We start from the raw sequence: 13748 nt of genomic DNA, 5'->3' as shown, positions 1-13748 counted from the left end.
CAAGTAGGTACTAACCACAGAATTTAATATCTTTCCAGGGTTCCGTACCCAAAGGGTAAAACGCGAACCTATTACTAAGACTCCGCTGTCTGACCGCCTGTCCGTCTGTCACAAAGCTGTATCTAATGAACCGTTATAGTAATACAATTGAAATTTTCACAAATGTATTTATATTATAAAATAAATTATTAAGGGAGCTCCCGTACAACAGACGTTTTTTTTTGCCGTTTTTTAGATAGATAATGAGTTTTTCCCGGTATAAAAGGTCATGCATGCCAAATTTCATCCAAATTCGTTCAGCCGTTTTTGCATAATTCAGTAACAAACATCCACACTTTCACATTTATAATATTAGTAGGATTCAAACGTCTTCTTCGACTTCTTCGAATTTTCTTGAAACCTTCTTTCGCGAGTCCGACTCGCACATGGCCGGTTTTTTTTATCTCCGCATGCTTGTCATAAAAATTGTTTTTAAATGGGCCATTACTCAGATTAAGTTTTATAGAGTTTAAAAATAATAAAACGAGACAAATAAATATTATAACAGCTTATCTAAGGTCGAAACTATCGAATTTAGTTTAATTATGTTAAATCATACGTTTATTGTTTAGTGGTTAGGATTTCGGCTTCACATTCGGGGGCCGAATTCGAATCCCACGCACGCACCTATAATTTTTTTAAGTCGTGAGCGTTTTAAGCATTTACAAGGCTTCAACGGTGAAGGAAAACATCGTGAGGAAACCCGCTTGCCTGAGTATTCTCCATTATGTTCTCAAAGGCGTGTAAAACCCACCAAACCGCACTGGGCCAGGTTGGTGGACCAAGCCTTAAACCCTTGAAATTGTGGGAGGAAACCTTGTGCCCGATAGTTGGCCAGTAATGTGAGTTAAGGTGAGATAAAGATGATACGTTTATTACTGGCTTATTTTTATTACCTTTTTAAATTGCATTATTAGGGAAGTCTATATTTTCTAATAATATGTATTACAAATGCATAGTAATCTTTATTTTCAGTATATTTCTTGTGTATGTCACTAAACTCCTCCTAAACGGCTGGACCGATTTGAATGAATTTTTCGGTATGCGTTCGGGTGTCACCCTGGATGGCTTAGATTCACAAATCAGCCCGACAGATGGAACTGGGGTCCGCTAGTATTATATATATTCGTTTATTATTAGGGGTGTAAGTGGGTGTGGCTAGTACCAGTCAGCCTCCCAAATTGCCAACCTCACCTGCACGTGGTGCACCCTGCTGTTTAACCGACGAGGCTCTGGCGACCGACAAGTGGCGGTATAACCACTTCGAATTGGCTAGGCTGAACAAATGGCACAGACCGGTGTCGGGCAGCAGCGACGCCGGGGCGATCAGTCTAGCCCTGCGATGACCAACCCGCCTGCCCAGCGTGGTCATTATCGGGCATATCTTTAATGGGAAGGAGAAAAAAACCACAGCCCCTAGTTCCCGGCGGCCCCGCTATTCCTGGCTCTGGCAGCGGTTATGGTAACGGCGGGGCAAGGGGTGTTAAGAATCTCCGGCAGAGATTCCGCTGCCAACCCCGACGACTTGACCTGGCAACATACAACGCACGCACGTTGAGGACCGATGGAAAGGTGATTGAGCTGGAAGAAGTGGTGAGCAAGTTGCGCTGGGATATTATAGGATTGTCTGAAGTCCGGCGAGAGGGGGAGGACTCGATAATCTTGGAATCCGGCAACTTGTTTTACTACCGGGAGGGTGACCAACAGTCACAGGGTGGTGTCGGGTTTATCGTCCACAAGTCTCTCGTCAACAATGTTGTAAAAGTCGAAAGTGTGTCGAGCAGGGTAGCATACCTTATACTCAGAATTACCAAACGGTATTCGTTGAAGGTCATACAGGTATACGCGCCGACTTCGGCACACCCAGACGAGGATGTAGAGGTTTTGTATGAGGACATTTCAAAAGCCATACATGCCTCGAACACCTACTACAATATTGTGATGGGGGATTTCAACGCGAAGCTTGGCGAGCGAACTGGTTCAGAGTTGAGGGTGGGGCAATTTGGGTATGGGCAATGGAACCACAGGGGTCAAATGTTGGCTGACTTCATGGAGAAGGAGGGCCTTTATATGATGAACTCCTTCTTCAAGAAGCGGCCACACAGGAAATGGACCTGGATAAGCCCCGATGGTTCCACGAGAAACGAGATCGACTTCATCATGTCGACCAAACGGCATGTATTCAATGATGTCTCTGTGATCAACAGGGTTAAAACCGGAAGTGATCACCGTATGGTAAGAGGCACATTGAGTATAAACGTTCAACTTGAAAGAGTCAGACTGGTGAAGTCTACACTCCGGCCTACTCGTGCCCATATTCAAACAGGCCAATAGGTTCTCAACCAATACACTCAAGCTTATGACGGAGAGGCAAGAGATGAGACTACAGTCTATAGCAGACGCGTCCGCTTACCGGCGGATTAATAGGCAGATCTCTAAATCACAGACTCGTGATATGCGGCACTTCAATACAGAGCGTATTAAAAATGCCATCGAGCAAAACAGAGGCTCTAAAGTGTTCGCTAGAGATCTGTCTATCGGTCAGAGCCAGTTGATGCGACTGAAGACCAATAATGGTAGTCTTGTCTCTTCCAAACCTGAGATCTTGGGTGAGGTTGAGAACTTTTATGGACAGTTGTACACCACAGTACAGACGCCTGTTGAAGATTTGGCTAAGGATCCTAGAGCCAAATTAACTCAACACTATACCGAAGATATCCCAGACGTCAGCCTATACGAGATTAGTGTGGCTCTCAAGCAGCTTAAAAATGGCAAGGCGCCGGGTGATGACGGAATAACGGCAGAACTCCTGAAGGCAGGTGGAAAACCGATACTGAAAGTCCTTCAGCGATTGTTTGATTCCGTTATTCACCAAGGCACAACGCCAGAGGCATGGCACAGGAGTGTGGTGGTTCTGTTCTTCAAAAAAGGTGATAATACCTTGTTGAAGAATTACAGACCCATCTCGCTGCTGAGTCATATCTACAAGCTGTTTTCGAGAGTCATTACGAATCGTCTCGCTCGTAGGTTTGATGACTTCCAGCCTCCCGAACAAGCCGGTTTCCGTAAGGGCTTTAGTACCATAGACCACATTCATACGCTGCGGCAGGTTATACAGAAGACTGAAGAGTATAACCGGCCACTTTGCTTAGCGTTTGTGGACTATGAAAAAGCCTTTGATTCGGTGGAAACTTGGGCTGTGTTTAGGTCACTGCAGAGATGCCGAATTGACTACCGGTATATCCAAGTGTTGCAGTGTTTGTACAAAAACGCCACTATGTCAGTTCGTATACAGGATCAGACTACGAGACCAATCCAATTGCAGCGAGGCGTGCGACAGGGAGATGTTATCTCCCCGAAACTATTTACCGCTGCGTTGGAGGACGTCTTTAAGCTTCTGGAATGGAACGGACTTGGCATCAACATTAACGGCGAGTACATCACTCAACTTCGGTTTGCCGACGATGTAGTCATAATGGCAGAGACTCTGGGAGACCTAAATACGATGCTCGATGGCCTCAGCAGAGCTTCTCAACAGGTTGGCCTACGAATGAACATGAGCAAGACGAAGATTATGTCTAATGCTCATGTTCCGCTTCAACCAGTAATCGTTGAGAACACTGCACTCGAAATTGTTGACGAATACGTATACCTAGGACATACGATCCAGTTAGGTAGGTCCAATTTCGAGAAGGAGGTGAACCGCCGAATCCAACTCGGATGGGCAGCGTTCGGGAAACTCCGTGCCATCTTTTCGTCAGAAATCCCTCAGTGCCTGAAGACGAAAGTCTTCGAACAGTGCGTGTTGCCAGTGATGACCTATGGCTCTGAAACATGGTCGTTAACTATGGGCCTCATAAGAAGGCTTAGAGTCACTCAGCGGGCGATGGAGAGAGCTATGCTCGGAGTATCTCTACGCGATCGAATCAGAAATGTGGAGATTCGTAGAAGAACCAAAGTTACCGACATAGCTCAACGAGTCGCGAAGCTTAAGTGGCAATGGGCCGGGCACATAGTTCGGAGAAAGGATGGACGTTGGGGTCCCAAGGTGCTGGAATGGCAGCCCCGTACTGGTAAGCGCAGCGTTGGTCGACCCCCAACGAGGTGGACAGACGACATTAAGCGCGTCGCAGGTAGCCGTTGGATCCAAGCGGCTCAGAATCGTGGAACTTGGAACTCCCTACAAAAGACCTATGTCCAGCAGTGGACGTCTATCGGTTGATGTGATGATGATGATGATGATGTTTATTATTTCTCCGTTCGGTTCAACTATTGCTAATTGATTTAGATAAATAATTTTAATTCTAAATAACTTATACTTGTTTAAGTTCCTTGTTAGTTTCACTACGAAATAAACCAACAAAAAAAAAATGGACAACCCTAACTTGTTACATTGACTTAAAATTTAATTTCCACGTGTATGCGTGTGCGTGTGAACGTGTATGTGAATTATATATTTGCTGTTATAAGGAATGTAAACTTTTTTTTTTATCAGGAATCTTGCGTATTTTAGAAACGTTTAATTTCTCTCAACTGAGAGTGCTAGTCGCCAGTGTATTGAACTTTGATGTGGCATAAACTGAATCTAAGTCCTTATCGGCTGACCTCTGTCCCTGATATCAAAATACGACACATGCGCCAATAACCGACAGATAGTGATAGATTCACATATGAAATACTTATGGTATAGATTCTCGACGCTACAAAGTCGACCCTTTATATACATATGTATATTAAGCGTCGACTTTGTAAGACCAAATATAGTCTTTATATATCAAGCCAAATGAAAAGTGAAAAAATTTTGTGTGCAGAACATGATGTTTATCTGTATATTATAAGTATTTATGTATACTATTTATTAAAATATTCATCAGTTATCTTAGTACCCATAACACAAGCTACGCTTAATTTGACGATGTTATTATTGTGGTTATATATTTATTAATTATTATTAATAGCCCATAACAGTCCAATGCTGGACTAAAGACTGGGAGGCCTTATTAATAAAAACAAAGACATTAAAAAAAAAAAAAATCTCTTGCTGTAAGATTACGCGATTCTTCCAAACTCTGTAAAATTATGCTTAGAAGACACTTTCGAAACATCTGATCAATTATTATTTAGGTACTTTAGTTTTTGTCGTTTATTTATATTGTTTGATTATATCTACTTGATTGTAAGACCAAATATAGCATTTTTGTCACTGGGAAGTTCTACTGTCGCGTTTTAAATGACTAATTCTATCGGTATCTGTGATAAAATGGTCGTGTGTGATAAAGTGGCCGAAAAAATGGTCTTTTGCATTTGGCGAAAATTGCGTAAACGCGAATCAGTTCATTGTAGAGTTAGCATCTCCTTAGTTGTCGGAGCGAAACGTTTGCAGAGATCGTATATCTGACGATCGGTCATAGCAACTTCGGCTGCGTTAGATCCCAGTAGCCTAAGTACAAGATTTGCACGGCAAGCGAGCAAATCGACTCAACTTGCAATCAAGGAGTCGATTGCTCGTGTCATACTCTGGGTCGTCAAAGTGAAATGGACCTAATGTCACTGGTTTTAGAGTCACAAATCGTTTTTTTTCTTATTTTTGATTTACTCAAAAGCCCAAGCTATAGATTTATAAACAAATTTGAGCTTTAACGTGATGCAAATAAAATCCATTTTACTCCGATGTTCAAGTCTTTCTTTACTCGAACACGACTCCTCCATTGCGAGCGACCGAAATTTATACTAAGGCTATACAGAATTTTAAGAAGTTCTATCCGTTTTTAATACCAAACAATTAAATAGTACCTGCTGTAATGTTCTTATAGGCGTGAGAAGTCTGCAAATCCACATATAGTCAGCTTAGTGGACTGCGGCCTAAAACCTTCGTGGCGCAGTTCTGAGCGCTGTGGTCTCAAAAGCGGAGGTTCCAGTTTCAATTTGGGAATTCATAATTTCTGAATTGTCTGTCGTCTGAACCGGTGGCAGTCTTCGGCTTTACCTGGTTGCCATCCTGCTGACAAAGACGTGCCGCCAGGCGATTAGGCGTTCTAATACGATGCCACGTAAATATTGATTAGGGGACTAGGTATTTAGTTTTATCTAACTACCATATTCCTACCCGCTACCATCTTAGACTGCAGAAAAAAAATCAAAATTTAAAATTCATTTATTTCAAGTAGGCATAATATAAGCACTTTTGAAACGTCAAGTCTGTCTGTTTGGAGTGACTCTACCACCGGTTCGGAAGGCAGATTCTACCGAGAAGAAGCCAGAAAGAAACTCAGCAGTTGCTCTTTTCCAACATCAACGGTTTACATTTTACATTTCAACATTCATTTTTCTATCTTGTGAGAGATGAAAGCGGAGCCGGATGCTTCCAAGCAACCTTGTCAAAATTTATATGACTTATTTAATTTAAATTGTGCTATAAAAAGCGCAAATATCCAACTAAAGTGACACACCATTGGAAATATTTGTACAGCGGATCTGTCACCAATAGTCTAGTCGACAAGTTGAAAATGGAACAAAATAGAGATACTGGTCTTAAAATTATGTGCGATAGCTCATTGGATCCGGACACCTAGAAAAATGTGCCAAAAGCGTGTATTAGCACATATAAAATTGCAAAAGTTATAAACAATTAAAGATGAAAAAAAAAATGGCATTTCGTTTTTTGCCAATATTATTTCATAAACTTTAAATATTTAAGAAATTTCAAAAAAAGATTCTGAAAAAGGAGGAAATTTCCAATAAAAAACTTCTAACTCCCGGAACTCTATCTCCATTATTTATAATTTTAATTTAACGCTGAAAATAGGTCTGCGCGTGAAATTTTTTAGAATGACGCGCGCGGCTTCAAAAGCGAGTACGGCACGTTACTTAATTTATTTAAGGTATTGAATTGTTTTTTTTTTTAATTTGAAAAAAATATGGTGTTTTCTGAACACTATAAATAACTTATTCCCGTTAGAAATTTTACTTAAAGTAAATTTTTCAACAAGTTTAACAAGTTACAATATTGATGCAATTAGATAACGTAACCCCGTCACAATTGTCGGTACTTGAACATTTTGTGCAACAAAACGAAAACTAAATAACTCGCTACCTAATCTTATTGGATTGGCAATGATAACGGTATTTTAATATTGCGTCGACTTGACACAGATCTTCTCAGATTGCTCTTGTATGATCTGTAGCAAATACTAATTCTTTCTCAACAATTTAATTCAAGGTCACCCGCTGATGATGCTGCTTAAAATTCCCATCTTGAATTCGAATTACAGACTAGATATAGTATTAACCATTCGCATCCACAGGTGTATATTACTAAATAGTTGTACTTTTTAAACATATGTTAATAATTAGGCAACACTGAAATTCTTTAAGCCAACGGTAAGCGCTGTGAATTTAAGTAGGAGCCTTAGGAGGCCCTTAGGGCAATTTCGAAATTTATAATTTCTGGTCTGGTCTGGTGGGAGGCTTTGGCCGTGGCTAGTTACCACCCTACCGACAAAGACGTGCCGCTAAGCGATTTAGTGTTCCGGTGCGATGTGGAAACCGATTAGGGGTATGACTACCATACTCCCTAACAGGTTAGCGCGCTACCAGTGGTGTGCACTGGGTTTCTTACCAGGGTTTGCATACGGCAGTAAAATTGCATAAAATGGATATACGAGTTATATATATCAATTTAAGGGCAGGCAGTGCTTTTGCGCATGTAAGAAGTGCACGCCACTGCCCGCTACCATCATAGACTGCATCATCACTTACCACCAGGTGATATTGCAGTCAAGTGCTAATTTGTACAGAAATAAAAAAAAAGATTTCCCCTTTGCTATCCAATGACAATAGCATTTTTGTTGCAGGGCGACCAATAATAAAGCAACCGAAGAAGACTGCGATACAGAAAACCTGAAGTCCGACCAAGAAGATGCCAAATCCGGCGGTGCGCTGGAGGCAAAGATGTCACTGCTCAACGGAATCACGGTGATTGTGGGTTCGATTATCGGCAGTGGCATTTTCGTGTCTCCGACCGGCGTGCTGAAGTATACCGGCTCGGTGAATGCCAGTCTTATAGTATGGATCGCTTCGGGAGTCTTCAGTATGGTGAGCGTTGACAATTATAATATTTGACAGTTAAGTACTTCTGCAATATCGAACTTCGCACTAGCAAGCACCTCCAACTTTTCTAAGTCATTAATAAATGAATGAATATACTACGACAATACACACATCGCAATCTAGCCCCAAAGTAAGCGTTAGCTTGTATTGTGGGCACTAAGATGACCGATGAATAATATACATACACTCTGATGATCAGTGGCGTGCACTGGGTTTCTTACCAGGGTATGCATACAGCAGGAAAATTGCATCAAATGGAAAAAATGCTCCTCTTATACGGGCTATATTTAAATTTTAGGGTATGCAGTGCTTTTGTGCATGTATGAAGTGCACGCCACTGCTGATAATATACATATAAACACCCAGACACTGAAAATCATGCATGTTCATCACACAAACATTTCCCAGTTGTGAGAGTCGAACCCACGGCCTTGGACTCAGAATGCACGCTACCCACTGCGCCAATCGGCCGTCAAGTTATGTGCGTTTTAAGCAATTAAATATCACTGGTTTCAACGGTGAAACCGGAATGCCTGAGAGTTCTACATAAAAAAAAGATGGCTAAGTTTGTTGTGGGCTCTTCTTAGACCAGGGCACGTTTGAAACCCTCCTAGCTTTAGTTTTAAGTTAACGAATGCAGTTATCACCATCACTAATATTAGTGTAACATGTTAAATGTATGTGACGCTTCATAAGTGCGTGTAATAAGGTCTACAAAAAAAAAAGAAGCCAATTGCATTCTCATTCCAACACATAGAACTTCTGGTTATAAGGTTGTAGAAAGTATTCAGCATCAAAAATTTGGAATGACATACCTCCTCCCCTACGCAAACAAGTAACGTCTACAAATAGAGTTAAAAAATACTTCAAACTATTTTACAAAAAATCTCAATTACCAGTGTAGTGTACCAGTAAATAAAAAAAAAATAAATAAATAAAAAATAACAAATTTTTCCTTTATGCACACTAAAGACACTCACATTACATTTATTTTAGATTTTAGTTTTTCATGTTTATTAATTTCATAATTTTTGGATTTTGTTTATTATTTACCTCTTTGATGATTTTGTATTTCTCGATGTCCTTCAGGGGTAAATAAGATTGTGGTAATGTAAAAAATATCTTTTGTTTGTTTATATATTACTCGTATATATTGTCCTTTTTTATGGTTATTTTGTTATTGTTCAGTCGCGAGGATTCAGTGACAACGAATATAATGGGGACGGAGTCTACGTCTTTTTACTTTTTTGGCATGGAGATAGTTTTTGAGCCGCAGAGTGGCATGGACTACTTTTTATTTCGGAAAAAACAAAGTTAAAAGTAAGTGATTATGCAGTCTAAGATGGAAGCGGGCTCGAAAAACAGTAAAAATGTTCGTCACGCGTCTCACTTCACACGTAATGTTGCTAACTTGCAAACTTTTCCCATTTACCCCTTTTTATGGTAAACGATCAGAACATAAGAGGTAAGATAATTACCGTCAACTGCTCAATAGAGTGAAGTAACTAAACGCCTGTTCTATAAACACTAAAGTGGAATGGTTTTTGATCCTTCAATATAAGTCGTGTACACGGTTTCTGCATGTTCTTGATTCTGAGGTGCCAGCAAATCAAATCGAATAATTCATATCGGTCGAAATTTGCAATAACGTATAATGACCTCGCTGTCGAAACGCGTCTACGAATAACGGCCAATTGTGTCACATTCTAGTCACACTGGTTTCTACGCTAACGCGTGAATTTAGGCTATGGGGTCTAGTTCAAGGACGCAACTTTGAGGTTGATTAGATTGAGGTATTTTTATATATATATATATGTATACTAGCTGTTACCCGCGACTTCGTCTGCGTTTGATTTTGTTTTTATCGTATTCAGTATCGCTAAGCCTTAAATGAGTACATGTGACTGTCAATTAATTATAGACAAATAATTTGCAATAAAATAAAATTGCGACTATAATGAAATATCTAAGCTATCCTATCTCTTAAGTTGGACCAGACTGCTCACGGTGTGCCAATTTAATTTAAAATCGGAAAGATTATAGGTTTTATTTAAAGTTATTTTCGTACATTGACTAGTATTTTATAGGGTTTTTATATGGGCCTATTAGTTGTCTGAAATCCCTATCCCTATCCCTGCTAATATTATAAATGTCAATGTAAGTTTGTTTGTTACGCTTTCACGCAAAAACTTCTTAACCGATCCTCATCAAACTGTGTACACATATTCTTGGCAGTGTTAGAAGTAATATAGGATACTTTTTATCCCGACATTAAGCTCGGTTTCTTTGGGAGAAGAGATGAAAGTGTTTGACGATTTTACAACATAACTCCGACATCGAATGACCGATTTAAATAATTATTTTTGTACTATAGAGATTATAATATGTGTTTCATTTTGCCAATGTAGTTGGAGATAGACGACAGAACTCCTCAGCGGACAGCAGCAAACCCCTCATTTAAGGCTTAGCGATACTGAATACTCGAATGCCAATTGAATGCCACATCATAAAACAAAATCAAACGCAGACGAAGTCGCGGGCAACAGCTAGTAAAAGAATAAATAAAATAAATATTGCTATAGATTTCGGATTTATTTATTAAAATTTGGGATGGATTAAAATAGGTACACTATACAACTTATAAATGAAAACCGAAATAATACTTCATAGGCTGTAGACATTATTTACTGTCTCTAAGACTTATCTGTGGATCCGAAACTCTATAGTTTTTGAGTGAACCACTGCCATAGTTTTTACTGAAAGAAATCAGAGACAGCCCTAACAGAACATGCAAAAGTAAAATCGAGTTAAAAGGTACGCGTCGCGTAGCGGAGGTGCTATGCACGTGTCAATCTTTTGTCTTCAATAGGGTTGTCATGTTTGGAATTAGTGAAAAAAAAACATGGTTCTTTTGATTTAATATTTTTACAGGGTGATTCCTTATGTATACCATATACTGATATGATATACTTATGCACCCTTCAAGAGTGTTTCGTAATTCCGTTACACCTTGTGTATAATTACTGATTAATTATTTTCATTATGATTAATTTTATATAAACAACTAAATATTTGGCTAAAGAGTAGGGCGTTTAATTAGAGATAATCGTGTCGTTATTTTTTCTTTTATAATTGGATGATAGCTTTAGTGTTAAAATAGGCTGCTGTTTTATGACAATCAAATCGATGTTATGTTTATATTCTTTTTTGTAAAATCTCGTAAAGTAGCTGGCTGAATTACTTTTATTTGTTTTTTTTTGGGAGACTTTTTTTATGAGGCTGGCCACTTGGAATTACTTCCAATAGATTTATTTCGTCTTTCATCTAGTACTTAATAAATTTAGGTTGGAGTGTGCTTCCAGATGGCTATACAATTTAGATTTAACTATGTTCCAGTAATATGCAGGGAATTTAATTGTAAAAGAAACCCCCCAACTGCCCTTCATATCTAACGCATTTAATCGTTTAGGTATCTCTATAATAACAGCTTATGATAAACACAAACGTGAAACTATTTCAACTTGATTTTCTTCTTCAATCTTCTTGGCACATTTTTTTCTTTTATTGCCGCTATTTTCATATTTTTTACTATATCCTACCTCTTTGATCTGGGTTCCTGTCATTTTAAATCCCACTCGAACCTATATCGACCACAGATTGCGCATACTTTTGGCCCGTCTGAACCAAGGTCACTTTTTTTTTAAATAAACGTAACAGGCAAAGTACACGTTACAATTACAATATTAAATAAATATATTTTGAGGAGGAAACGAGCAATCGAATTTAGGAAAGGAGAAATCCTTGAGGTCCGCTGAAAGTCAAAATTGCACGAACAAAGGTCAAGCAGATATTTATTTGACGAGCTGTTACTTATTTGACGAGGCGATTGATTATGGACGTCTAGTTATAATATCAACAGCGACCAATTAAGCTAGAGACAGACTGGTTTTACGCACGAAACATAAGCGATAGTATACAACGTGGGAGAATTGATGTGCACATTTGTCCCGTTCTGAAAGGCGTGTGAAGTCTACCAACCCGCCCTTTGCCAGACTACTTATAACCTAAACCCTTCTCATTCTGAAAGGAAAACGACGTGTCTCCACGCAGAACCACGGGTCACGGGTTGATAATGATGATCATGGTACAGAGATATCGAGATGTAGCAGACGGTTTTATGACGGTATTCTTAAAAAAAGCGCCCCTTCAACTTACACAGATGAAAAATTATGAAACAGACGTCGTCCCAACGTACCTATTAATATTTCATTATAAAATACAGGCTTCTAACTATACAGGCTATATATTTTTTTGGTAAAACTTTAGATATATTGGCTTCTATGTTCTGTATTGTAAAAACTCGAAAGTAGCTAGGCGATTAACTTTTTTTTTGTTTTTCTTTTATGACTGTGTTTTAAAAAAAACGCGCTTTTCAACTTACACAGATGATTATACGTCCCCACGTTTCCTATTAATACTTCATTATAAAATACAGGCTTCTTGCAAATAAGAAATATTTCTTAAAAAGCTCTTCACATAATACCATAGTAATGAATGCTCTAGGGAAGGCGAGGCGATCAAAGGCACTAATATTATTTGTAGACTCTCTGCTTCATTCCTTTATCCCAAGAGTTTTTTTTATTCCACTTTGAGTTAGCCCTTGACTGCAATCTTACCTGCTGGTAATATGATGCAATCTAAGATGGTCGGGCTAAACTGTTAGGGGTAAGGCAGTTAAATTAAACCTCTACCCTAATCGGTTTCTACGCGACATCTTATTGGAACGCTAAATCGCTTAGCGAAACGTGGCTAGTTACCACCCTACCGACAAAGATGTGGGTAAGGTGGTAACTTCCAAAAGAACAGACCAGACCAGAGAAAATTCAGAAATAAATAATAGTTGGAAAATCCAAAAGCGCACGCCTCATAATCTCAGTCATTGCAATAAAATTGAGATTATTTGTCAATAATAATTAAACTACATCTAATTATACCGTGAAAAGTAATAGGCTTCTATTCCTCAAAATACTGAAGCCTATAAAAAAAAAAACCAACTCGATAAGTGAAGTATTTGGCTCGTTATCGTGACCACAAGATACGGGATCCGCACATACAGACAGACGGACGTCCAAGACAGAACTTTTTTAAACAATTTTATAATTAGTTTAAATAATAAAAAGAGATTTAAAAATGTCATGAGTGTTAAAAATAGTGAGTCTATTTATATTCACTTATAAAAGCAATAAAGAATCAAAAAGTGACATTTTAAGTTGGAGAATCACTCGGTGTGCGTAAACTGACAGAAATACCCACCTCAACGCTTCGCTTATGAGACGTGCAATTATAAATTCCCAAATAGCCCCAATTACGGGCCCCACTACAAGGCACGGCAGAGTGATTAAGTATATCACGACAGGCTTGCGGCAAGCCTTAATCTTGCTATCTTTGCAAACAAACGACACCTTTTTATTTTTATTGCAGCTTAAAATTACTAGAAGGCTATCAACCACCGGTCTTCAAAGGATTCTCAAGTACTTCAGTCACATTGCCAGTAGAGATGGAGACAATCTTGAAAAGATTCTTTGGCAAAGTGGGAGGAA

General features: G+C 39.0%; 1 protein-coding gene across 2 annotated transcripts in view; it reads left to right on the top strand.

Moving 5' to 3' along the window:
- The window catches only part of LOC120634391 (Y+L amino acid transporter 2), a 46484-nt gene that overhangs the window by 10593 nt on the left and 22143 nt on the right, over nt 1-13748 (top strand). Inside the window, exons 1-2 of one of the 2 annotated variants that reach the window (XM_039904918.1) lie at nt 818-891; nt 7893-8133. In XM_039904918.1, the coding sequence (XP_039760852.1) occupies nt 7990-8133 (144 nt within the window). In that variant the 5' untranslated portion in view covers nt 818-891; nt 7893-7989. Of the gene's footprint in view, nt 1-817; nt 892-7892; nt 8134-13748 lie in introns of those variants that run through there. The other variant, XM_039904917.1, reaches the window with a different exon arrangement.

Source organism: Pararge aegeria, chromosome 23, assembly GCF_905163445.1.
Source record: "Pararge aegeria chromosome 23, ilParAegt1.1, whole genome shotgun sequence".
NCBI lineage: Eukaryota > Metazoa > Arthropoda > Insecta > Lepidoptera > Nymphalidae > Pararge > Pararge aegeria.
This window is presented reverse-complemented; position numbering and strand designations above follow the sequence as displayed.